Source organism: Mustelus asterias, chromosome 5 (genome assembly GCF_964213995.1).
Source record: "Mustelus asterias chromosome 5, sMusAst1.hap1.1, whole genome shotgun sequence".
Classification (NCBI taxonomy): Eukaryota; Metazoa; Chordata; class Chondrichthyes; order Carcharhiniformes; family Triakidae; genus Mustelus; species Mustelus asterias.
This window is the reverse complement of record NC_135805.1, coordinates 45,805,753-45,833,065: the sequence shown is the minus strand read 5'-3', so window position 1 is coordinate 45,833,065 and position 27,313 is coordinate 45,805,753. Positions and strand designations below refer to the sequence as shown.

Sequence of the window (27,313 nt, the reverse complement as noted above, 5' to 3'; positions counted from 1 at the left end):
TTGAGCATATAATTTAGGCTGATATCTATAAAGGATTGAGGAACAAGTGAATTATGCAGCTCTAACAACACTCAAGAAGATCAACACCATCCAGGGCAAAGCAGCTTGCTTGATTGTTTGTGGAAGGGTTACCATTCACACCTTCCACCACCAACGAACAGATGTACCATCTACAAGATGCACTGCAGGAAGTCACCATGGCCCCTTAGGCAGCACCTTCCAAACCCACGACCACTACCATTTAGACAGACAAGGGCAACAGATACCTGAGAACACTATTGTCTGGAAGTTCCCCGCCAAGTCACTCATCATCTTGACTTGGAAATATATTGTTGTCCCCTCACTGTCATTGGGTCAAAATCCTGGAACTCCCTCCCTACCAATACTGGGGATGTATTTACACCTCAGGGACTGCAGAAGTTCAAGGCAACTCACCACCGCATTCTTAAGGGCAAATGGGAACAGGTAATAAATGCTAGCCTAGCCAACAACACCATGTCTGATAAATGAATTTTTAAAAAGCTTGTCTACTCGGGTAGATGCACAATATCCCAGTGTACTATTTGAACAAGGAGTAGAAAAACACTACTAGCATCCTGGTCAATATTGATACCCCAACTAAAATCACTAATAATTAGGTTCTCTGGAACGTATGTAATTTCTTGACTGAAGGTGATGAAATAAGACTGCTCTCAATGCTACTGCCTCAAGTGATGGATAATGCAAAATCAGAACACGGTAAGGATCAACTGCTTGTGGTTGAATCAGGAGATCCAATCTTGTTTGCAGGTCCATGGTATACATCCAAATGTTTTACGAAAACAAAACATTTGAGTCCTCCTACTTCATACTTTGCCCGATACAGCATTCGATCGGTTTGCTAGGCATGAGGTGAGATTAAGTACATAGCATTTTGGCATGTTAACTAGCCTCCAACGTAAAAACAGCTAAAGTTGGAATGCATGCATGGAGTCTTTAATCCATCTGTGAGTTTTACTGCCATTCTTCAACTTCAATCATGACCATTCCCAATCCCCAGTTCACCAAAGTCAAGATGTGGTGCTACAGATCTCTAGTTTCACTGCACAGATCAGTGATAGGTGGTTATTATTTAGAGTCAAGCCTATCAGCATTGATAGGCGAGCTCAGTTCTGACGGAAGGGGTCATCCTGACTCCAAACCTTGGCTATTCTCTCTGTAAGAGCTTTAACAACACCAAGTTAAAGTCCAACAGGTTTATTTGGTAGCAAATGCCATTAGCTTTCGGACCGCTGCTCCTTCGTCAGATGGAGTGGAAATCTGCTCTCAAACAGGGCACAGAGACGCAAAATCAAGTTACAGAATACTGATTAGAATGCGAATCTCTACAGACAACCAGATCTTAAATATACAGACAATGTGAGTGGAGGGAGCATTAAGCACAGGTTAAAGAGATGTGTATCGTCTCCAGACAGGACAGCCTGTGAGATTCTGCAAGTGCAGGAGGCAAACTGTGGGGGTTACTGATAGTGTGACTGATAGTGTGGACTTGCAGAATCTCACTGGCTGTCCTGTCTGGAGACAATACACATCTCTTTAACCTGTGCTTAATGCTCCCTCCACTCACATTGTCTGTATCTTTAAGACCTGGTTGGCTGTAGAGATTCGCATTCTGATCAGTATTCTGTAACTTGATTTTGTGTCTCTGTGCCCTGTTTGAGAGCAGATTTTCACTCCATCTGATGAAGGAGCAGCGCTCCGAAAGCTAATGGCATTTGCTACCAAATAAACCTGTTGGACTTTAACTTGGTGTTGTTAAAACTCTTACTGTGTTCACCCCAGTCCAACGGAAGCATCTCCACATCTATTCTCTCTGCACAGGTGCTGTCAGACTCGCTGTGATTTTTCCAGCATTTTCTATTTCTTGCTTCATGATTGCAGCATCCGCAGCAATTTGTATATTGAGCTTAGTCGCTGGTACATTTTTGCATCAGCCAGTTGTGTACGGCAGCCCCCCCTGGGTTGCACCCTCCTCAGTGACAGGAGCCTTTACCTTGGACACAGAGCAAGTCGCCATTGTCTCCACGCTCGCTCACGTTCTCCATCCGAACTCTGACCCACCGGCTCGCGCGCTGCGCTGGCAGCCAATCAGAACGCCGCATCCCCCCCCCTCCTCCTCCCCGCGAGGCGGCTGAGCCGCCGCCATTGGCTGACTATGCGCCGGGTTCACAGGTCAGGGTTGGGAGGTCAGAAGGCGGGTAGGTGCGCGCGCGCGCGCATGCGCGTTGCTGTGTGGTTGCTGTGAGGCGAGAGGCGGGGGGGATTAGCTGCAGCTCCGAAGTTGTCAGTTGGCGGAGGGGTGCAGCTGAATGGTCTCAGCAGGCACGGCCTCCGGCGGGGAATTGAATGTGGGTTTCTGAGTTTGAGCTCTGAGGCGAATGATGGTATGGCTTGTCTTTTCCGCCGGTCTATAGCAGCCCAGGTACGTGCAGAGGGCAACGTCTACTTTCAGGGGTTGCCTGACCTTCAGCTGTGAGCTTGTTGGATACCACGCACGGTGCAAATGCACCAATTCTGCCAGTTTGCTCACAACCGTTTATGGGAAAAAAATATTTCGGAAACCATTTGGAGCTATTTGATAAATGGAGAAACATTGGGGATGTATGCTTTGCCTGCTACCTAAATTGACACTAGCCAGAGGGGCTATTTTTAAGCTTTTATCCTTTTCTTTCAATGTTCAATGATTTTTTTTTCCAGGGTGGAAGTAATACGTTGTTAAACAAAAGTTGTTCAATTTGATTAAACTATGTCAGATCAGCTAATTGCCGTTACCATGGACAGTGAAGTAAGGAAGAATATTTGGCAGTAAATGATTGTGTCACAAAACCATTTATCTGGTTATCTGGTGACTGAGAAATTCTGCATTCCAAATAAACAAAACTATACCCCATAATCTAGGCTGATGCTTCAGTGTAGCATTCCTGAAGTTCTGCATAGTTGGAGGTGACAGTTTTAGAGTGAAATTTTGACAACAGCCATGCCTAGTTATTCAGGAAGAGCAATACGTTGTCACTGTGAGCTGCCAAACATTGATTTCCACCCCATCCAGCCAAAAAATATTTAGTTGATCAAAAATAAAAATGCAGCAGCATGATGGCATAATGGTTAGTACTGCTTCCTCACAGTGCCAGGGACCTGGGTTCAATTCTGGCCTTGGGTGCCCATGTGTGGAGTTTGCATGTTCTCCCAGTGTCAGTGAGAGTTTGCTATGGGTGCTTTGGTTTCCTCCCATGGTCCAAAGATGTGCAGGTTAAGTGGATTGACTGTGCTAAATTGCCCCATTGTGTCTAAAGATGTGTAGGTTAGGAGGGTTAGTGGAATAAATGCATGGGGTTATGGGGATAGGGTGGGGGGATTAGTCCTGGGTAAGATGCTCTGTCAGCGAGTTGGTCCAGACTCGATGGCCCTAATGGCCGCCTCCTGCACTGTCGGCATTCTATGATTCTACTGGAAATCTGAAATCACAACAGAAAATGCTGGAAACATTCAGCAGCATCTGTGAAGAGAGGAAGGTAGAGCGTACATTTAAAGTTGTTGATCTTAAACTGGAGTACTGACTATAAAGTCATTGGCTTGAAACATTAATCATGTTGTTGTCTTTTATTGATGCTGCCTGACCTCAGTATTTCCAACACGGTTTCATTTATCATTCATCTAATTTGAAGTTTACTGTCCGCAAACTGGCTATTTGGTTTACCTACAATGCATGCTTAATACACTGGAACTCTTTGGGATGTTCTGAGGATGTGAAGTGCTACATATATACTTTTTTTCCTGAGGAAATTGTTAATTTCTTTGGTTTATGTTTTACACAATTTCAAGTAAACTTCATAAGACAATAGGATTGCCTGTCTAATAGAATAAATAAAAAATTACAACATAGGAGGCCATTCAGCCTGTGGTGTCCATTTTGGCTGACAAGGCATCCATCCTAATTCCACTTTCCAGCTCTTGATCTGTATCATTTTTTGACCAACTAAATGCTATTTGGTGATTTTTGGGTGGGAAAGGGCAGGAAATCAGTATTTGCCTTTTAGGTTACGGTACTTCAAATGCATGTCTAAGTGCTAAGGCGGCATGGTGGCACAGTGGTTAGTATTGCTGCCTCACAGCGCCAAGGATCCAGTTTCGATTCCCAGCTTGGGTCACTGTTTGTGTGGAGTCTGCATGTTCTCCCTGTGTCTACATGGGTTTCCTCCAGATGCTCCGGTTTCCTCCCACAATCCAAAGGACGTGCTGGTTAGGTGCATTGGCCAGGCTAAATTTTCCCTCCAGTGTACCCGAACAGAAGCCGGAGTGTGACGACTAGGGAATTTTCACTGTAACTTCATTGCAGTGTTAATGTAAATCTACTTGTGACTAATAAACTTGACTTTAAATACTGTGAGGGTTTCTGCCTCTACCACCCTTTCAAACGTTGAGTTCCAGATTCCCTCCAGCCTCTGGGTGAAAATGTTTTCTCTCAAATCCTCTATAAACCCACCTCTTGCCCGAAATCTGTACCTCATTGTTATGAACTGCTCAACCAAGGGAAACGGGGCCTTTCTATCCATTCTCTAACTAGACCCCTCATACACTCCATTAAGTCTCCCATCAGCCTCCTCTTCCAAAGCATATAGCTTGGCCTATCTAATCTTCCCTCACAGTTGAAATTCTTTTGTTCAGGCCTCGTAAATCTCTCTTTCTTGTACAGTCACGTTTTTCATATCGTGTCGTGTGGAGATCAGAACTGCACATTGGTGAGGCCACAGCTGGAGAACAATAAGGACCGGGTGGGATTGTTGTCAGTGCAGGCTCGATGGGCTGAATGGCCTCCTGCATTGTAGGGATTCTATGGTTCTATAAACCTCCCTGCTGTTATATGCCTTGATCAATCATGTAAACATTCTCGTACACCTGACCTACCTGTCAGCCACCTTCTGAAATCTGTGGGCTTCTCAGTATCCTCCCATTTATTGTGCATTCCCTTTCTCAAGTGCATTTCCTCGCAATTCTCCAGAACTATTTCCGTCATTTTTCTTTTAACAGTGAGTAGATGTTCCTTGATGTATTCAGTAGAAACTTCAGGAACAGTGCATACTGTGTAATTTTTGCAAGTCTTAAATTGGAGGGGTTGGAATTGTCACTTATGCTGCTTCGGTGACTTAGCTCAAACCATTTGACCCTGAGAAAAGATGAATGGGCATAGCAAAGTATATTCAAATACCTTATGCTTAAGGATAGTTCCTATTCTTCCTGTCCCTACGTTTCAGATGTTATGACAATTTAACATACTGTTTCATTTGAATTTCTTAATACTTATTTTATGGTTACACAAAATTTCAATTTTTGCTAAACAATTTAGTGTAAAATACAATGCATCATAAATGTTGTATACAACTTATTTAAGCAAACTAACAACCATGAGATTTCCTCATAATTGGCTGCAAGTTTAATGCAAAGTCGTCTCTAACTGCTATATGAAGTGTACTAATAGGCACTGTTAGCATAAAAAAAACTACTTGAAAGTTTTTAGATGTTATACAAATAAAAGAAGCCCAGGAACAGTTATGAGGGAGTACCGTAATATTGAAGTTAAAATGATTGTACGAGCTTCACTCATCCAGTTTGCTGTTTTGATACTTTATGGTTAGATTATTGCCGCATCATCCCAGATGCCCATTCTGCCTGTATATTGAAATTAAACTTTTTAACTAGAAATGTAAGTGATCTGGTATGTCTTTATTATTTCAAATATTTTTTTCAGAAAAGCACTTTCTAAACAATATTTTAATGTAATTGTTTTTCTCAGCTTTCCAGAATTCTGGGAACTCCTACAGAGAAGCTTATTCCCATGGTGTCAGCCGTTCCTGTCTCCAAAAAACAGTAATTTAACACTTATATATATTTCATATGCACCACTAATTTAGATTGCATTGTAAAAAGTCTTATTAATGTGTTATTAGCCAGTTGATTGCTCTGTGGCCCCAGTGTCTGTAGTGGGCTAATTGACATGGCTGCTAATGCAGTAGCAGTCACATGATTATCCGGAATGCATCCTGCCTTCAGTTCCTCCTCTGCCTCCCTCCCTGCCTCAGCCATTCCACTCCCATCAGATCTTAACCCACGCTATTCTCCATTCTTTGGTCATCATACCTATAGTTATCTTTCCTCTCTGCTTTGCTGAGCATAATAGACTGCTCCTAAGCACAGTCAAGTAAATGAATGGTGTATGGACTTGCTGACTGTTAATTAGACATTTTGCACAAATGGGACGTAATTTTAATTTTAAAAAGAAAGGAAAAAGACAGTGTGTGGAAGTGAGTGATGCTGTGATTGCTCTTTTTACTGAGGAAATTATGCTAACCCATGTAGTGTTTGTGATATTTATCCAGATGCATCTTTTACCAGTGAGTGAAAAATTACAATGTAATTTTTTGTGAGTTCATTGGCTGCTTTTGAATCCAGAGCTTAGGGAAAGGATCGAGGTACAAGGTTGAAAAGAATAGGACAGGACTCTTAATGACTTGCTCCTGTCAAACTTTGGATTTGAAAGTTTGAAGATGGTTAGATGAAGAGAAAATTTAAGAGAGCGTTGAGATCTTGGGGAAATAAGGTCACAGATTGTAAATATGTTTAATATATGAATATACAGACAAGCACTTCTGAGTGTGTTGTGCGTGTCATTCTCATGAATGTAATGTTAATTACTTGCAAATTAGGAAAAATAGTTCTTTCTGTATTTCCCATTTCATTACATAAATAAATTTTCTGTTCAATTCCAATCTTTATCTCTGTCATAGGGTTAATGGCATAAATGTTGCAGAGGTCAAAGTAAGTGGTCTTGGTACAGGAGAGTGATTTTGGCTGTGACCCCAGTTCAGGGGAGCAGAGATTATGGTAAGCGCTGACGAGTGTCGGTTTTGATCTTCCCAATGCTGATCTGAAAGAAGTGATCACTTTGCCATAATTTGATGACAGGTTGTACAGTACAGTATGAGCGCACCGAGATAGTGAGCTCAAAGAAGTAGTGGTGTAGTTGTTCATGAAGGCTGATCTTGTGCTTGTGGATGATGCGGATAATTAACCTCCTGCAGCTCTACAACCCTCCAATTTATAATTGCCCCGCCATTGGTGGCCATGCCTTCATCTGCTAAGACCTCAAACTGTGGTGTTTCCCTTCTTAAATCACATCTCTACCTCTACTCCTCAGATGCTCCGTAAAACCTATCTGTCGTGGTCTTGCTGTAAAACACCTTGAGATCATTGCACCTAGCCAAATGAGGTGTAGCTGAGCTTTTAGATGACATCCTAACTTCATGGTTACTGATAAATATTGTCACAAGTGTTGAAAGAGTAGGAAAGCCAGATCCCTCATTGTGATGAGGAATTTTACATCTAAAAACATTAACATTTGAATGTGATAGTTTATCTTTTAATCCCATGTAAATTTCACATCATTTAGGAACATAGGAACAGGAGTAGGCCCTTCAGCCCGTTCAACCATCCAATAAGATCATGGCTGATCTGTGGCCTAACTCCATGTACCTGTCCTAGACCCATATCCCTCGATACCCCTGCTCAATAAAAATTTGTCTAAGACTTAAACCTAACAATTGAACCGGCATCAACTGCCATTTGAGGAAGAGTTCCAAACCTCCTCCACTCTCTGCATATAGAAATGTTTTCTAACATCTCTCCTGAATGGTTTGCCCCTAATTTTCAGATTAAGGCCCCTGGTTCTAGAGCCTTCAACGAGTGAAAACAGTTTGTCCATATCCACCCTGTCCTTCCTTGTAAATATTTTGTAGACTTCTATCAGATCTTCCCTCAAGCTTCTGAATTTTAGAGAATAAAGGCCTAATTTGCCTAATCTCTCCTCGTATCTTAACCCCTGAAGTCCATTTATTTCGCAATATATAACACTGAAATTAAAAATGAAGGGTGGTAGTTTACTGTTGTAGTTGACAAAGTCCCACATGGCAGGTTGGTTAAGAAGGTTAAGGCTCATGGGATACTAGGAGAAGTGGCTAGATGGGTGGAGAACTGGCTTGGCCATAGGAGACAGAGGGTAGTAGTCAAAGGGTCTTTTTCCGGCTGGAGGTCTGTGACCAGTGGTGTTCCGCAGGGCTCTGTACTGGGACCTCTGCTATTTGTGATATATATAAATGATTTGGAAGAAGGTGTAACTGGTGTAATCAGCAAGTTTGCGGATGACACGAAGATGGCTGGAATTGCGGATAGCGAAGAGCATTGTCGGGCAATACAGCAGGATATAGATAGGCTGGAAAATTGGGCGGAGAGGTGGCAGACGGAGTTTAATCCGGATAAATGCGAAGTGATGCATTTTGGAAGAAATAATGTAGGGAGGAGTTATACAATAAATGGCAGAGTCATCAGGAGTATAGAAACACAGAGGGACCTAGGTGTGCAAGTCCACAAATCCTTGAAGGTGGCAACACAGATGGAGAAGGTGGTGAAGAAGGCATATGGTATGCTTGCCTTTATAGGACGGGGTATAGAGTATAAAAGCTGGAGTCTGATGATGCAGCTGTATAGAACGCTGGTTAGGCGGCACGGTAGCACAGTGGTTAGCACTGCTGCTTCACAGCTCCAGGGACCTGGGTTCGATTCCCGGCTTGGGTCACTGTCTGTGTGGAGTTTGCACATTCTCCTCGTGTCTGCGTGGGTTTCCTCCGGGTGCTCTGGTTTCCTCCCACAGTCCAAAGATGTGCGGGTTAGGTTGATTGGCCATGCTAAAAATTGCCCTTAGTGTCCTGAGATGCGTAGGTTGGAGGGATTAGTGGGTAGATATGGGGGTAGGGCCTGGGTGGGATTATGGTCGGTGCAGACTCGATGGGCCGAATGGCCTCTTTCTGTACTGTAGGGTTTCTATGATTTCTATGATTTCTCTAGGCCACATTTGGAGTACTGCGTCCAGTTCTGGTCGCCGCACTACCAGAAGGACGTAGAGGCGTTAGAGAGAGTGCAGAGAAGGTTTACCAGGATGTTGCCTGGTATGGAGGTCTTAGCTATGAGGAGAGATTGGGTAAACTGGGGTTGTTCTCCCTGGAAAAACGGAGAATGAGGGGAGATCTAATAGAGGTGTACAAGATTATGAAGGGGATAGATAGGGTGAACGGTGGGAAGCTTTTTCCCAGATCAGAAGTGACGTTCACGAGGGGTCACGGGCTCAAGGTGAGAGGGGCGAAGTATAACTCAGATATTAGAGGGATGTTTTTTACACAGAGGGTGGTGGGGGCCTGGAATGTGCTGCCAAGTAGGGTGGTGGAGGCAGGCACACTGACATCGTTTAAGACTTACCTGGATAGTCACATGAGCAGCCTGGGAATGGAGGGATACAAACGATTGGTCTAGTTGGACCAAGGAGCGGCACAGGCTTGGAGAGCCGAAGGGCCTGTTTCCTGTGCTGTACTGTTCTTTGTTCTTTGTTGTTCGTGAGAATACTTCAATGTAATTGGCTGTTTACCCTGCTTGTTGACATCAACGTTGCTGGGCACCTGGAGATCCCCTTGACATGGAGCAGATCTCCACTGCCATTAGAAAGGGGGAATTTTGTGCTACAGAGATTTCTGGATCTACGCGGGCAGCATTTTTCAAGGTCAATAACAGCTGGTTTTGAACACAAAAACACAAGAATTAGGAGATGGAGTCCGCCTTTTGTGCCTGCTCCACCATTTGTTAAGGTCATGGCTGATTTGATTGTTGGCTTAACCACCTACCTATCTGCCCCCCATAATTCTTGACTCCTTTGTCTATCAAATATCTGTCTAACTCAAGCCTTGAATGCATAAAATGGCCCAGCCTCCCTTTCTGGGGAAGAGAATTCTGCAACTGAACAGCCTTGTGAGGAGGGGAAAAAACTCTCCACCATATCAGTCTCAAATGGAAGACCCCTTATTTTTAAACTGTGTCCCCTAGTTTTAGACTCCCCCAGAAGGGAAACACCCTCTGTGTCCACCCTGTCAAGTTCTCTCAGGATCTTTAAATGCTTCTGTAATATCACCTCTCATTCTTTTTAACTCACAATGAGTACAGACCCAATCTGCTCAATTTCCCCATAAGCTAACCCTTTCACCCCATGAATTAGTGGAGTGAATCTTCTCTGAACTACTTCAAATGCATTCTCAAGTAAGGAGACCAAAACTGTGCACAGTACTCCAGATGCAATCTCACTGAGGCTCTTGCACAGCTGTAGCAACACCTCCCTACTTTTACACATTTTCCCCTTGCAATAAATGCCAACTTTCCATTAGCTTTGACACTGACCACAAAATGTACACAATCCATCAATGTTTCCCATCCCTTGTTCCAATCATTATGATACTTTTCCCATCCTGATGCAAAGTTGATAGCCTGAGCGCCAGGTTCACCCTGCCCTGCAGCTAGCCAGCATCACACCACTGCTTTCCAGTGACTGGCTGAGGAAATTCTAGTGTAAAGAAGCAATGCGTTGCAGAAGACAAGAAACGGAACATAAATAATGTTTTTAACGTCCAGAATGGTCCAAAGCTATTTCACAGATGTAGGCAGTGAGCAGTAGTGATTGACTTAGGCAAGATAAACAAAAAGCATGGGGAAAAATGGTTTTCAGGAGTTCTTTTGAAAGCAGTGACTAAAGCAGAGTTAATCTCAGTAACCTACAGACTCTCTTTCTCATGTCCAGTGCATGGAGCCTGAAGTCGAGCCATTCCTGCCCTTATGAAGGAAGGTCATTGATGAAGCAGCTGAAGGTGGCTGGCCCTAGGACACCACCCTGAGGAACTCCTGCAGTGATGTCCTGGAACTGAGCTGATTGGGTGGCACAGTGATTAGCATTGCTGCCTCACAGCGTCAGGGACCCAGGTTCAATTCCAGACTGTGTGGAGTTTGCACGTTCTTCCCATGTCTGTATGGGTTTCCTTCAGGTGCTCCGGTTTCCTGCCACAGTCCACAGATGTGCAGGTTAGGTGGATTGGCCATGCGAAATTGCCCCTTAGTGTCCCCAGGTGTATAGGTTTGGTGGGTCAGCCATGGCAAAATGGGTGAGGTTACAGGGATAGGGCCAGGGGGAGTGGGCCTGAGTGGGATGCTCTTTGAGAATTGTTGCAGACTCAGTGAGCCGAATGAATGATTAATTGATCCTTCTGCACTGTAGGAATTCTATTCTATTCTATGATCTCTAAACAGCACCACCATCTTCCTTTGTGCTAGGTATGACTCCAACTGGTAGAAAGTGAAAATCATTGATTGGAGTCATATCTGGCACTAAGAAAGATGGTTGTGTTTGTTGCAGGTCAATCATCTCAGCTCCAGGAACATTGTTGCAGGAGTTCCTCAGGGTAGTCCTAGACCCAGCCATCTTGAGCTACTTCACCAATGACCTTCCCTCCATCGTAAGGTCAGAGTGGGGATGCTTACTGATAATTGCAAAATGTTCACCATTTGCTACTCGGATGTTGAAGCAATCCATGTCCATATGCAACATCCAGGCTTGGGCTGACAAGTGGCAAGAAACATTTGTGCTACGCAAGTGCCAGGCAAGTACCATTCCCAACAGAGAAAATCCATCCATCTCCCCTTAATGACATTCAATGGCATTACTATTGCTGAATACCACACTATCAACATCCTGGGCATTACCACTGACCAGAAACTGAACTGGACTAGCCATATAAATATTGTGGTTATAAGAGCAGGTCAGAGGTTGGGAATTCTATGGAGAGTAACTCATCACTTGACTTCCCAAGCCTGTCCACCATCTGCAGGTCAAGAGTGTGATGGAATACTCTCCACTTGCCTGGATCAGTGCAGCTCCCAACAATACTCAAAGCTCAACACAAAGCAACCAGTTTGTTTGGCACCCCATTTATTTCCTTAAACATCACTGCCTCCACCACTGACACCCAGTCGCAGCAAGGTGTACCATCTGCAAGATCAGCAACTCATCAAGGCTCCTTTGATAGCACCTTCCAAACCCGTGAAAGACAAAGGCAGCAGATGCCTAGGAACATCACCAGCTGCAAGTTCCCCTCCAAGCTACTCACCATCCTGACTTGGAAATGTATTGCTGTTACTTCACTTGCTTCCGAACAACGGCACTGTGGGTGTTCCTACGACATGTGAACTGCAGTGGTTCAATAAGACGGCTCACCACCACACCCTCAAGGGCAAATAGGAATGGCTTCATAAGCTAACCCTTTCATCCCTAACCAGCAAAGCCCACACTCCATGAATAAATTGGAAATACTGAAATGATTAATAAGAATTCTGATTAGGTTTTCCCATCCTGACTTTCTTACCCCCTCCTTATCTCCAAATCCTACACACACTTTGAAAAATATGTAAGGTTGTAAAATCAAAGTTCACCATTGTTCTGTGTGACGTATTTATCTTTAAACGATGAATGCTCATTATTTTCTCAGAAGAATAGGTAAAAGTAATGGAGATCAGTGATGTGATGAATCAGAATTAATGCAATAGGTAAAAGCTGGAGGCAATTTTAAAGGTTCAAAGAATCTATCAGTATTTCAGACTCAGTACTTTACTTAATCAATATTCATTTTTAAGCAGTAGTGTCTTACTGCACATCCTAACAAGGTATGTATTAATTAGTCTTGTTGAAGACAGTCAGAAATGAAGTTAAAAGCTGGCCATCTGCAGTGTACTAGATTCATAGAATCTCTACAGTGCAGAAGGAGGCCATTTGGCCCATCGAGTCTGCACCGACCACAATTCCACCCCTTAACACCTCATATTTACCCTGCTAGTCCCTCTGACACTACGGGACAATTTAGCACGGCAATCCACCTAAGCCACACATCTTTGGGCTGTGGGAGGAGCACCTGGAGGAAACCCATGCAGACACAGGGAGAACATGCAAATTCCACACAGTCACCCGAGGCCGGAATTGAACCTCGGTCCCTGGCGCTGTGAGGCAGCAGTGCTAGGCGCTGTGAGGCAGCAGTGCTAACCACTGTGCCACCGTGCCACCCATTACTAGCAGTAATGCTTCTTTGCTGAACCAGGGCCACTATTTAGGTTGTGCAGACAATAGCTGCATATTTCCACCATCCTTTCTTTTAAAAAAAATCTACATTAGGTGGTACAAGAATAATATGCCACCAGAAGATTTGTACTAAGAAGCCAGTTGCCCCATGGATTTGACCTGGGAGATTGCCATTAGCAAGACAAAATGTCCTGGCATGTTGCCATTAGCGAGACAAAATGTGCTGGCACATCTGTGGGCAAGTTACATATTTCCCAGAACTTAACACATACTCCAGAAAACTAGGATCAGTAGATGAAGTTAACTCTGTGTTACTGTGTTTGTGTCTGATTCTGTCTCTTTAGGCAATAACATGGGATAGGGTTCCGATTGCCACTGATATTCTACCTGTCCTGGAATCGGGCAGAGAAAGGTGGGCACAGCTGGACAAGAGGCATGTTAGTGCAACAATTCATTCATAAAATTACAGCCATCGTACTCATCTGTCCAGAAACACCATTACAACACCCAGTTGTTTCTTAAAATTATGTTAAGAGTTTAATTTTTGCCTGCACTATATCGGAATTCATTCCATGTGTTGGTTACTCTGTGTGGAGAATGATTTCCAGATATCATTACCACTTTCTGCCTTTTACTAACTTGAATCTCCTTGTCCTACACTTGTAATTTCATTTGAGTAATTAATCAAGATTTGCCTTAGGTTATCCTGTATGCCGTCTATGAGGCCACTTCCCAGATACTCCCTTTCAAAGTTTAAAAAAGCGCCAGGGTGAGGTTCTCCAGCCCCGTCGTGGTGATTCCTGCTGCAGGAGATCCGGTGGTCCAATTTAAAGTCCATTGACTTTCGGTGGGACTGGACGATCGGGGCGGCGGCTGAGGCTGGAGAATCCCGCCATCCAAATTTGAGAATAGGCTTGAACTTTTATATCAGCTCTACTTTCCTATCTTCATAATCCCTTGATTTCCTCGGTGCCCCAAAATTTATTAGTCTCGGAATGTTCTCTTGATATCCTCTAGGGCAGAGAATTCCAAAAATTCACAAACATCTTGGGTGAAGTAATTCCCTTGTTACTGAGAGGATGACTCCCAAGTTGTAGATTCTCCAGCCAGAGGAACAGTTTCTCAGCATCTAGCTTCGTCAAGCCCTCTATGAATTTTATATGTTTCAATGAGATTAGCTCCTTAAACTCCAGACAATACAGGCGCAATCTACTCCCAGCATACGGTCATTCATCATAAGTCCAACTGCTAACACACATGGATTAGCATTCAACAACTAAATCTCCCTTGTGCCTGTGACAAGAACTGGATATAATACTCAGTGTGGATCTTACTAGAATACTATATAGTTTAACTATGATTCCTCTGAATTATGTACCTCCAACATTCTCGTTAGCTTTGATTGTTGTGCTGTGTTGGTTAGATATGTTTAGTGTTGAGCCGACTGGAACACTTGGGTCTCTTTCTGATTCATCCTTGGTCATCTCAACATCATTCACTGAGTACCTGTACCATCCTTTCTGCAATGCTTTTTACTTGGTCTGCATTAAACCTCATCTGCTAATGTCCTGCTGGTGTATGTGTTTTATCCAACTCTTTCTCTAATTTCTGAGCTGTTTCCACTAATTCGACTGCTAATTGGTATCAGTACGTTTGTCCACTTTGCACGGGTTTCTGCACCCAGATTATATATATGATTGAGAAGTAGTAGTCGTCCCGAAAATTGATCCCATGTAGTGCTTATGCTCCCCCAAACCTGACACATTTTCTGAGTGTTATCCTCCAGCTGGTTTCTTATCTCACGGAAACACTCCACACCTTGAGAGTTCGATCAATAGACTTTCCTCTGAAACTTTATTGGATGCTATTTTGAGATCTGGGTCCAATTGTATGGTTTCCACAATGCTCATAGGAATGGCACCTGTGCAGAGATGCGAAGGAGATTGATCAGATAGAATCTCTCCATTCTGACTCAGTTTCGGCCACTGTTTCCTCGGTCCTTAATGTGGGGTGATAATCCTGAAGCTTACTCCTGGTAAATCCTTTGAATTGTGTTGCATGAAATGGAATTCAGGTTGTTGATGGTGCTCATTTCAGTTTTACTGACATTTTTGTATATGGACACCGCATTGACCTCTTTTCAATCTATTGACACCTCATCTGGCAAAGCCCTCACATAATCTACCTGATATCACTCAGCAATAAATCCATCTGTCTGATATGCTATTAGCTTTCAGCAATTTTGATCAGGCTTAGAAATCCATCTTGTTTAACACACTCACTGATTTTTATTTTATTTTAGTTATCTGGTTGGGGAGGGCATGTTCCTCACACTTGCCTTGTGAATATTTTAAACAAGTAATCATTGAGTTTGTGTTCACGTTAAATTTTGATTCCACTTGCATGTTTTGTGATTTTACTTCTTCTTGGACGGCTGTCATGTTGTTGCAATGCTGAAAGAATTCTTCACCATCCTGCTTGGATTTTGCTGTTATGTTTTATTTTCCTGGGTATCTCTTTTGTGTCTCTGATCACTTTCCTTGTATTCATCCCAGTGAAACCCTTCCTCATTCTCCCTGCAGGATTTGCAGAAGTACTTATTCCACATTTTAATTTGTGTTAATCATGAACATCACTTATTTCCATGTGTACCTTTATTCCCCTTGCTAATAGTCTGGCCCTACAACCTTTCACAAACAACGACAGTTAACCCATAATTTGTGATCTGCCTCTACTCTTGTACCATGTTCCATTACCCATCTTATTCCCAATCTGCACTTCAAAATCTTCATTTTGAAATCCCTCCATATTTGGTTAAGCTTTCCCAAGCATTGTTCTTGCTGAGAATCTCCTTTCTTCCAGTTCTTTTCTACTCCACCTTTAACTCTGTTGTTCCACAATTGGAGGCACTAGTTGGAGGCCGATCATTCAGCCATTACACCCCTGACTGTTGGAAGATTTCACTTCTGTTTTCTACACTCTATGCTCCATTTGAAAGCATCTTTAAAATTTGTAACCTTGATCTTTGTGTTTCTCTTAATCTTTCCCACTTTCTGATTGATTTATATTGTCACTGCCCCTTTGCAATGGAGTCTTGTCTGTGTAATATAGTGTGTAAATGCAAGTAACGTTTAATACCCTTGCAAACATTTTTCAGGCAGACGCTAGATTTTCGGGTGTCAGTGAACTCTCTGCTGGCAGATGGCTGTTTAAAATCGGGATCAAGTATCCAGAGTCGAGCAAAGCAGTTGTCTGAACAGGTATCAATTTTATATATCATGTTGTGCTGGAGGATGGAAGGAGAAGAGGATTTTGGGTTATTACTGAGTTCGAGTCTGCATCCAAGTGTACAGCTGGGTGCAGTGAATATTGGCAAATCGCATTGGATTGACTGTTGACTTGAATGGGAGGAAAATCAGGCGGGTCCTTTTTTCACAAGTTGAGTGTTCTGATTTGCAAGGTTTTCCAATTCTAGTTGCAGCCAAATCACCCGGTACATTGGGTGGAGAGCCAAGGTTTTCTCCCCTTGAATCTTATCCCTGTGGGTAAAAGAAGAGAAGAAGTGGTCTCAGCACTGTGTGTATATTTGAAAGAGGAGCGCCTCATCACCAAATGTGTCAGCCAGCAAAAGTGTCTGAGTTCCACAGTTCCAGTTTGCTAGCGCCCGCGGCAGGGCATAAACACTTACTTTGGCTGAAACCCAGTTGGAGTAAATAGTGTTTATGCCATTTTGCCACTTTTCACCCAAGAGTTTGTTCAGCTCTACTGTCCTCCACCCACCAAAGTTGTGGTGGGCATGCTGCAAAATTCATCCCTATAGTCCGAAATAGAGCAAGAGGGAGGCGGTGGCATAGTGGTATTGTCACTGGATTAGCAATTCGGAGACCCAGGGTAAATTTAAATTCAATTTTTAAAAACCTTCAATTAAAAGTCTAGTAATGACCATGAGAAGATTGTCGTAAAAATCCATCTGGTTCACTAATGTACCTTGGGGAAGGAAATCTGTCGTCCTTACCTGGTCGGGCCTACATGTGACTCCAGACCCACAGCAATCCCATGAATTTTTTTTTTAAAAAGTGAGCAAATGGATTTGAAATACAGATATTCCATGATCTAATTGAAGGACAGAACAGAATCAAAGGGCCCAGCAGCCTAATGTAGAAGACGAAACAGCCATGCCATCTTCACATAGCTCGTGATTAGATTTACAAGTGTAGCTGGTTTGAATATCTTTTGGGTTGTCACCTATATTGAAATGCGCTGGGTAAACTTTATGACCTGGCAAAAATTCATGTCTTTTGACAACAGCCAGAGACAGCAGTATTCTGAAACATTTCTTCTAACTCTTGATTTAACCAGGAAGTGATGATTCCAGTCACAGCAGCATACGGATTGTTCTTTTGTTCTTACTAGGAAAAGCAATCAGTTTAAAAGCAATAAGTTAAGATTTCTGTTCTACTGTTGACGATCAACAAGGTTAAATATCTCTTGGGGAAATTCCATCCTAGTTTCACCCTTACTTGGACAGGGGAGTCTTTAAAGCATGCTGTTTCTTCCCTTATCATCGTTTTACAATACTTGTTTTCTTCAGGATATCAGCACTGCTGACAAGGCAAACATCTCTAATTGCTCCTGAGGTGGTGGTAAATCATCTTGTAGTGAAGCTAGTCCCACAATACTGAAAGAGCATGATTTATGTAATGTGTCCTTTGTAGAGTTTTTTTCTTGCAAACAATCCGTCTGCTGCTTTGACTGGAATTGGATCACTTCCTGGTAAATTAAGAGTTAGAAGAAATGTCTCAGAACTCTGCTGTCTTTGGCAGTTGTCAAGAAACATTAATTTTTGCCAGGACATAAAGTTTACCCAGCACATTTCAGTAAAGGTGACAACCTAAAAGATGTTCAAATCAGCTACACATGTAAATATGATCATCACCACATGTCTAAGAGTTTTATCAGGTTGGACATGCACAAGTAAATAGATATTGGCAAGTGTTGAAATCTTAGTATTGTATGCTCAAGTTGTTTCACTAAAGCCAAGACAAGGCTGTGCCAGTAAACGGCCAGGGTATGTCTTGAACTTGCAAGAGACGTACAGCAAGACAAGGTGACAATACAATGGGTGCAACCTTAGTGTGACTGTTGTAGTATAACAAGAATATGATAGCGTGAGTTTCCAAGTAAATCTTTAACATAGAAACATAAAAGATAGGTGTCGGAGGAGGCCATTTGGCCTTTTGAGCCTGCTCCACCATTTATTACGATCATGGCTTCATTCAACTAGTTAACAAAGTCGTCAAAAATGATCTAATTTTTAAAAATTCCTATTTTAGTTAACTTGTGATGATGTGGTTACTGAGATTGCTGTTGGACGAGGAACCATTAATTTCAAAGTGAACCGATCTTTGCTTGCTGAGGTGAGTGTGTAAATTTGTTTGTTTTGGCTCTGTGTGTTTTCACTTCCAGTAGAGCTCCAGATTTTTCTCAGACTCTTCTTTCTGGAAACTTTAAGTGTGATAATGGGCACCGCCCCACTTGAATACTTGACTGAGGCCAAAACACTCCATTTGTTATCTTTTTACTTTACAGATTGTGATGCAAGAAATTTCTAAGAAGGGTTCAAAATATGGAATAGACAGTGAACTTTTCCGAGATTATCCCTGTGGGCGAGTTATAGTGGAATTTAGGTATGTTTTGGGCTCAAGTTTAAAAAAAACTATAAATTATTAGTTAAGTTTACTTAAGTTTACTGCTTTATCTCAAATTGGTCCCTTTTACGTGCTTTCATTCAGATTATATTTGGATATGAACATTAGGAGTAATTTTTCTTTATTGGCTTGTTTTTAATAATAATGCAGAATACCAGGGCTAATAAGGAGTGTTGAAAATGAGAAAGTAAGTGCTGCCTCTTGTTGGTGATAACAAGCTTGGGATTTAAGAGGCAATGGATTGTACAAGGGAGGCAAGACGTTCCAGGAGTTAGTGAAGTTCTGTAAAGAAAATTATGTGATATGTCTTGATCTCAACAAGGTGAAGCTGGAGGGAGAGTCGACAACCTGTAGGACAACCTAATTGGAGCCTAGGGCTGCTTTCTTGAGGCTCATGTTGAGCTGCTTGTACGTTGTTGTAACTGCACCAATTACAGCAAATGGGAAGTATTCATCGCGATCATCGTTTGTGCTTTATAGCTGGTGGCATTTGTGCTTTATAGCTGGGATGTCAAGAAGTGAACCACTCATTGCAGAATTGCCAGCTTCTAGCCTGCTCCACAGTATTTATTTTGCTTTCCAGTTGAGTTTCTGGTCAATGGTGACCTACCAGGGAGTTGATGGTGGGGGGGGGGGGGGGGGTCTCGGTAATGGCAATGTTACTGAATTTCAAAGGAAGTTAGATGAACTCTCTCTTGTTGATGGTCCCTGCTTAGCTCTTGTGTGGTACAAAAGCTGCATGCTGTTGTTCATCAGTGCAAGCCTGAATGTTGTCCAGGTTTTGCTGCTTGTGGGCATGGCGTACTTCATTATCTGAGGAGTTACAAGTGGGACTGAACACTGCAATCATCAGCAAATAGCGTCGCTTCTGACCTCCTGATTGGAGGTATGGTCATTGATAGCTGAAGATAGTTGGGCCTAGGATATTACCCTGACTGAGAGCTGCAGTGATACTCTGGGACTCGGATGATGAGCCTACACAACCATTCAGATGACTTCACCACTCCAAGTGAGCTAGTTCAGTGTAGCGTAAAGGGAAGATCACATTGAGTTTGAGTGTGTCTTGTTAGGGATGGATATTCAAATTTTAAGGGAAAGTTGAGCAGTGTTAACTTATTTTTCTTTCTTTCTACACAGCTCACCAAATATTGCAAAAAGATTTCATGCAGGACACTTGCGTTCAACAATTATAGGTAAGCATTTCCTGTTATTTGCTGCAAGTAATGTTTGTTTTCTTCCTAAAATTATTTCTGGCAATTAAATAATTCTAATCTGAAAGCCTAATGCAGAATCTAAGACCACTTTAATTCTGATTACATTAATGGCCCTAGACTACTTTTTTAAATAAAATTGCTGGCGTACAATTTAATTGTTGCATTGATGGTGCAAAAATATAGTTGCTAGAAAGAGTGAAACCACGTTTATTTAGTCTTTCATATCCTCAGCACAGTGAAGTACTTTGGAAGCATTGTTGCTACATTGATAAATGCAGCAACTGCAAACAGCAGTGAACTAAACTACACAACACAAGGAGCCATTTGGTGCATCAAGTCTCCATTTTTTTCTTTCAAAGAATTACCCACTTGGTCCACTTCTCCACTCTTTCCCACATCCCTTCATATTTTTTCTCCTTCAAATACTTATCCAATTTCCATTTGAAGGCTGCTATTGAATCTGTTTCCAGCACTATTAGGCATAGCTTTTCAAATCTTAACCACGCATTGCATGAAAAAATTCCCTCATTTAACCCCTGGTTCTTTTGCCAATCAAGTTGAGTTGTGCTGTCTGGTTATTGATCCTTTAGCCATTGAAAACCGTTTGTCTTTATTTGCTCTTCATAGAAATCATAGAAACCCTACAGTGCAGAAAGAGGCTATTCGGCCCATCGAGTCTGCACTGACCACAATCCCACCCAGGCCCTACTCCCATATCCCTACACGTTTACCCGCTAATCCCTCTAACCTACGCATCTCAGGACAGTAAGGAGCAATTTTAGCATGGCCAATCAACCTAACCCGCACATCTTTGGACTGTGGGAGGAAACCGGAGCACCTGGAGGAAACCCACGCAGACACGAGGAGAATGTGCAAACTCCACACAGACAGTGACCCAAGCCGGGAATCGAACCCACGCCCCTGGAGCTGTGAAGCAGCAGTGCTAACCACTGTGCTACCGTGCCGCCCGGCTCTTTGTGATTTAAAATACTTCTACCGAATATCCTCTGTAGCCTTCTCTGCTCAAAGGAGAAGAACCCCAGCTTCCCCAGAGTACGCACATAACTAATTCCTCAGTCCTGGAAATATTCTGTTAAATGTGTTCTGTACCCTCTCAGAGCCTTCAAGTCTTCCTAAAATTCATGTCCAAAATTTGAATTGCTTGAAATGACCCAGATTATTTGTTTTATAGACGCTAGTTGTTGTCTATGACACTGGGAGAACTCTACTGGCCTTTAGTTAGTGCCTTGGGATCTTTTGCAGCGTCACCTTGGTTTAATGTATGATCTGAAAGGCGGCACCTCGGGGGGTACAGCACTTGTTTATCCTGCACTGGAGCATCAACCTAAATATGTACTTGCATCCAGAGAGTAGGATTTGAACATTTTTTAAGCTTTCTTTACTCTGATGTGAGCACTCCTAATGAGCCACAGCTGATTATTTTTTGAAACTTAAACTTTCTACTGCATGAGAGGGGAGTGGAATATTTCAAAAGATAATAAACATTGAGACACTTCTACAAATGACAGCAGTAGTTCGGTATTAATTTAGGGAAAAAGACAATATAGGGATAAATTATATTTCTGTTTTACTGTTTTGTTAGGTAACTTCATAGCGAACCTTAAACAAGCCTTGGGAAATGAAGTGATCCGGATCAACTACCTTGGAGACTGGGGCATGCAGTTTGGTAAGTTTTTGGGTAGGGAGACTTTTTAAAATATATTGAGTATTATTTGAACTCCTTGAGGTGGTAGTTGGAGATGTATTTGAGCTACTAATGCAACATTAGTCAGAGAACTGTAACGATTCTGGTTCATTACAATACCCTCTGTTTTTCTTCAGCTCCACCTTGCTATTTGTGGTAATTGGTTTATGTAACAAACCCCAAGGAACTTGCCTTAACTAGAAGTTGGAGGTTGGGAATTTGGAAGTCAGGGACAGTTCCCAGCAGCCATCAGGATTTTCATGCATTTGCCGCCTGGGCCACATGTGCAAGTTGGTGTCTTTAGTGTCTTCAGGCCAAGATCCATCCTTGCGTGTGTCTGCCGTTCTTTTCTTAAGCTTTTTTGGGCCAAGAGCCAGTCCTGTGCATATTCACAGGAGAATAAAAAGTGAAACAGCGCGAAAGTGCTGGTGGCCTGAAGGGGTGTCCCATGGAGCAGGGCTCAGGGAGAGGTCCAAGGAAAAGAGACCGAGACACGGATCAGATCCTAGAAGACAGTCTCAAGTATAGGACGACACAGATCAGAAATAGATCCCGTTAAACAAAGTTAAGAGAAAGGAGCAGAACAATTGACTCCAGGTTAAAGAGAAAGCTGCAGCGAACAGATTTGAAGCAAAGTGGACTTGAAAGAAGCCAGAAAGATCCAATGAGGCAGCTAAAGGTAGATGTCCTTACTATGGGACTTTGGAGCAGTGCTGTTCTGTTTGGCACAGCTGAAGATGTGAATTCCTTCTTCAAAGTGGTGTGCCTGACTATAGGTTTGCCAGTTGGTTCATGCATACCTGCCCTGAATATTATATGATACATATTGTAAGTTCTGTTATCGTTCCAAATTTGTATGATCCTGTAAAGGTACAGCCCTGGTAAAGGAATAGTGAAGATTCGAATCATTTACTTGTGTTCGTATTGAGATCTTTCCAACCTCTGTCTAGTGTAATATAGTTCATCTTTCTTAGAATCATAGCAACCCTACAGTGCAGAAGGATACCATTCGGCCCATCGAGTCTGCACCGACAACAATCCCATCTAGGCCCTATTCCCGTAACCCTACATATTTACTCCACTATTTCCTCTAACCTATGCATCCCGGGACACTAAGGGGAAATTTAGCTTGGCCAATGCACCTAACCCGCACATCTTTGGACTGTGGGAGGAAACCGGAGCACCCAGAGGAAACGCACGCAGACACAGGGAGAATGTGCAGACTCCGCACAGACAGTGACCCAAGCTGGGAATCGAACCTGGGTCCCTGAAGCTGTGAGGCAGCAGTGCTAACCACTGTGCCACAGTGCCGTTTAATAAATGTTTTATTCTGTGTGTTAAGAGTATGCTAGCAGACCCCTGTGAATGTGTTGAGTAACTTTCCTCCATGGTTTCTTTAAAAAGATAAGGTTAGGATCCTTCAAGTCAGGTTTCACTCTGAGATCTGATTTGTCCAGTATTAACATCAGCTGAGGTTGCAACACCTGTAAGTGTTTCTACTCCTAGAAGGTACCGAGGCATGCTCGCTGTGCTTTTGTCTTGGCTGGGTAACAAGAGCAGCTAATCTAAAGTGTCATTAATGACATTCCAGCTGTCCTTGTAATATAGGTATCTGTGTTAATAGATGCATCAAACTACCCAGGCCATCTCGAGTCAAGTGAAGTGCATGAGTGATCTTTAGTGTGACGAATTGCAGATGTTTCTGTGAAGTTGGTCTCTTTGCTGCTGCATTGCTGTGCTTCACAGTTGAAATTTCAAAAGACAAATGCACTTACTTTTCTGCATATTTTGTTGTTTGTCGATGATTTAGGATTGCTAGGAGCAGGATTTCAACTGCTTGGCTCGGAATTGAAACTGAAAGCAAATCCATTACAGCATCTTTTTGAAGTAAGTGAAAATGTGAATTTAGAATTAATAGAGGGTGGTGTTATTTTCAGTGAAGCTTATTTTCAATGCTGAAAATCTTTTGTATTTAGCATTGTAATGGGATGTTATAAAATGAAATGTGGAAAATTCAGAAAGTTTTAGCATTGAATATAATGTTCACAGATGAATCAGAATATTTGAGTATTATCACAATTCTTCCTTTTGATGCAGAGGTATATAACTCAAAGGGTTAGATGCACAAAGTCCAATTACTGGTTCAACTCATCCAGTAAGAAGTCTCACAACACCAGATTAAAGTCCAACAGGTTTATTTGGTAGCAAATACGATAAGCTTTCGGAGCACTGCTCCTTCGTCAGGCGAAAAATAAATATTTGCGGTGCTTTTTATTTTTCATTTCTGTTGCCTTAACCCAGAACCTTTTGTCCCCTTCCTTTTATTTTGTTTATGGGAAGTCACATACTGAAGAGTGCAGAAATGAAAAAGCCCAGTCTTAACATCAAGCAGACCAATTTTGAGAAACTTAAAAATATTTATGTGCCATGGAGTAAAAAGTCTCTAGTGGTGAGAAATTGTGAAAGGTAACATAAAGCTCTGTTAGATGGTCAAAAATTAATGGCTCAATACCAATCAAAGTGAAAGCATTAAAAGCAACTGCACAGCCAGCTCATCCGCATTAAATGGTCTTTTCCTTGAATTCCAGGTTTATGTTGAAGTGAATAAAATGGCAGAGAGCAGTGAAGACATTCAGAAAGCAGCACAAGTATTCTTCAAGAAATTGGAGGGAGGGGACGAAGATACCGTGTCATTGTGGGAACAGTTCAGGTCCATAAGCATTGAAGAATATGAAAAAATTTATCAGGTGTGAAATATTGAGACCATAATTGAATCAGGATATGGAAATGTAATCCATTGCCCATTTTAATGTTGTACGTTCTGTCAATCTTGTGTAATACTTCAATGTTATTTATGATTAAATTAGAAAACTGTGCGCAGCTTTGGAAACTGAGAAATAAGGTTGAATGAAATGCAAGGGTACCCCAGATGTACATACTTAGGAGCTGGGAGAATCAAAAGGACCATTGAGGGACTAATATTGACAGGGTGTAATTACAGCAGAGCAAGTTTACTTAAACAGTTTCCATTATAAATGTGAACACAGATTTATAATTGAAAAAGTTGACAAATAGCAACAAAAAAATGACAACAGAAATTATTTCCAGGTGTAAAATTTTTAATTTTACTTGTTTGATCAATGAAGATTTCTTCACTTACAATTTGTTTTCATTGATTGTACTGTCATCCTCCCATCCAGTTAATTCTCTACAAAATCAGATTTTTGTAGATTTAAATTTTCTATCTTGATGCTACAAGGACATTGCCAAAATTGGAAAATGACTGCTATGAGGAAAGATTGGACAGGCTGGGGTTGTTGTCCTTGGAATAGAGGAGACTGAGGGGGAGATTTGATTGAGATGTAGAAAATTGTAAGGGGCCTGGGTAGAATGAGTGGCAAGGGCCGATTTATTTTCATAGAGAGGTCAGTGATCCGTCAACCAAACAATCCCTTAAAATTATTCCTTCGAGTCAAAGGGAAACGAGTAATTTATGTTTCACCCAGAGGATGGTAGGATTCTGGAACTAACTGTCTGAAAGGGTGATAAAGGCAGAAAACGTTGTTTCATTTCAAAGCTATCTGGATGCGCACCTACTGAGCTTTGGACAAGATACTGGAAAATGAGATTAGGCTGGGTGGCTCATTTTCTCAGCTGGTGCAAACGCAATGGGCCAAGTGGTCACCTCCTGTGCTGCAAAATTCTGATGATTCCATGCTATTGCTGTCCTATATCCAAAAATGTTTTCTTTGGAAGTGAAAATGGTACACCAGAAAAATACCATCTGCTCAAACCAGGCAGGGTTTTAACCATGAAATAGCTGATAAAGAAATTAGCTTTGGCTCAGATCACAGGCTGAAATGTGATTTGATAAAGAGAAATGTAACTTTTGATCATGAACATATGTAATGACACAGTCTGGGGAATATGGAAAGGAGGCAGCTGCTACTGGCCATCATTTCATTATCAACAAAGGTGTAAAGACTTGCTCTAAAACAGATCAGAGTTTTCTTATCAATATTTGGAAGGCAGTGGTATAATCTGACAGTCAACATGGATTTACAAAAGGGAAATCATGTTTGACAAATCTATTGGAGTTCTTTGAGGATGTAACTAGTATGGGTGGCACAGTAGCACAGTGGTTAGCACTGCTGCCTCACAGCGCCAGGGACCCAGGTTCAATTCCCGGCTTGGGTCACTCTGTGTTGTGTTTGCATGTTCTCCTCATGTCTTCGTGGGTTTCCTCCCACATTCTGAAAGACGTGCTGGTTAGGTGCATTGACCCAAACAGGCGTCAGACTGTGGCAACTAGGGGAATTTCACAGTAACTTCATTGCAGTGTTAATGTAAGCCTTACTTAAATAAATAATAAAACTTTTAAATAAACTTTAAAAATAAGAGTTGACAGAGGAAAACCAGTGGATGTGGTTTATTTGGACTTTCAGAAGGCTTTCGACAAGGTCTCGCATAACAGGCTACTATGTAAAGTTAAAGCACACGGGATTGCAGATAATGTCTCAAGATGGATAGAAAGCTGGTTAGCAGATAGGAAGCAAAGAGTTGGCATAAATGGGTCTTTTCCTGATTGGCAGTCTAGTGCGGTTCTGTCGGGATCTGTTTACATTATAAATGATTTGGAAGAGGGAACTGAATGTATTATCTCCAAATTTGCAGATGGTTCAACATTGGGTGGGAGGGTGAACTGTGAGGAGGATTCAGAGATGCTTCAGCGTGATTTGAACAGGGCATATACGTGTGGACATATGCACGGCAGATGCAGTATAATGTGGATAAATGTGAGGTTATCCACTTTGGTAGCAATAATAGGAAGATAGATTATTACTTGAATGGGTATAAATTGAGAGAGGGTGGATACTCAGCAAGACCTTGGAGTCCTCGTGTATCAGTCGCTGAAAGTAAGCATGCAGGTGCAGCCAGTAAAAAAGGCAAATGGTGTATTGGCCTTCATAGCGAGAGGATTTGAATATAGGGATATTTTGCTGCAGTTGTCTAGGGTGTTGGTGAGGCCATACCTGGACTATTGTGTGCAGTTTTGGTATCCTTATCTGAGGAAGGATGTCCTTGCTATAGAGGCAGTACAGGGAAGGTTTACCAAGCTGATTCCTGGGATGGCAGGTCTGTCATATGAGGAGAGACTAAGTCGGTTAGGATTATCTTCACTGGAGTTTAGAAAAGTGAGACTGGATGTCATAGAAACTTATAAAATTCTAACAGGGTTAGACAGGATAGATTCAGAAAGGATGTTCCCAGTAGTGGGGAAGTCCAGAACAAGGGGTCATAGTTTGAGGATAACTAGTTTTAGAACTGAGGTGAGGAGAAATTTCTTCACCCAGAGGATGGTGAATGTGTGGAATTCACTACCACGGAATGTAGTTGAGGCCAAAACGTTGTCTGATTTTCAAGAAGAAATTAGATATAGGTCTAGGGGCTAAAGGGATCAAGGAATATGCGGGGGAAGGGGGGGATAAGGATATTGAATTTGATGATCGGGCAGGCTTGAAGGGCCGAATGGCCTATTCCTTCTAGTTTCTATGATGAGCGTCAGAGGAATAATTGGTCTGAAAAGTATTTGCAAATCCCTGGGTATAAATCACCCACTGTCCCAGCCAGCGTAATGGGAAAAGGTTGGGGCGTGGGA

General features: G+C 42.2%; 2 protein-coding genes across 5 annotated transcripts in view; one reads left to right on the top strand and one right to left on the bottom strand.

Annotated features, from left to right (window-relative positions):
• orc3 (origin recognition complex, subunit 3) overlaps positions 1-2,104 on the bottom strand; it is a 94,415-nt gene extending 92,311 nt beyond the window's left edge. For all 4 annotated transcript variants that reach the window (XR_013497755.1, XM_078212469.1, XM_078212470.1 and 1 more), the window contains exon 1: positions 2,033-2,104. Coding sequence is in view for 2 of the 4 variants with exons in the window: in XM_078212469.1 (XP_078068595.1) it covers positions 2,033-2,056 (24 nt within the window). In the remaining 2 variants the exon portion in view is untranslated. The remainder of the gene's footprint in view (positions 1-2,032) is intronic.
• A 157-nt stretch (positions 2,105-2,261) lies between these two features.
• rars2 (arginyl-tRNA synthetase 2, mitochondrial) overlaps positions 2,262-27,313 on the top strand; it is a 65,002-nt gene continuing 39,950 nt past the window's right edge. The window contains exons 1-9 of the mRNA XM_078212468.1: positions 2,262-2,461; positions 5,831-5,904; positions 16,185-16,287; positions 18,361-18,444; positions 18,617-18,714; positions 19,873-19,928; positions 21,553-21,636; positions 23,465-23,541; positions 24,243-24,401. Coding sequence (XP_078068594.1) covers positions 2,426-2,461; positions 5,831-5,904; positions 16,185-16,287; positions 18,361-18,444; positions 18,617-18,714; positions 19,873-19,928; positions 21,553-21,636; positions 23,465-23,541; positions 24,243-24,401 — 771 coding nt within the window. The 5' untranslated portion in view covers positions 2,262-2,425. The remainder of the gene's footprint in view (positions 2,462-5,830; positions 5,905-16,184; positions 16,288-18,360; positions 18,445-18,616; positions 18,715-19,872; positions 19,929-21,552; positions 21,637-23,464; positions 23,542-24,242; positions 24,402-27,313) is intronic.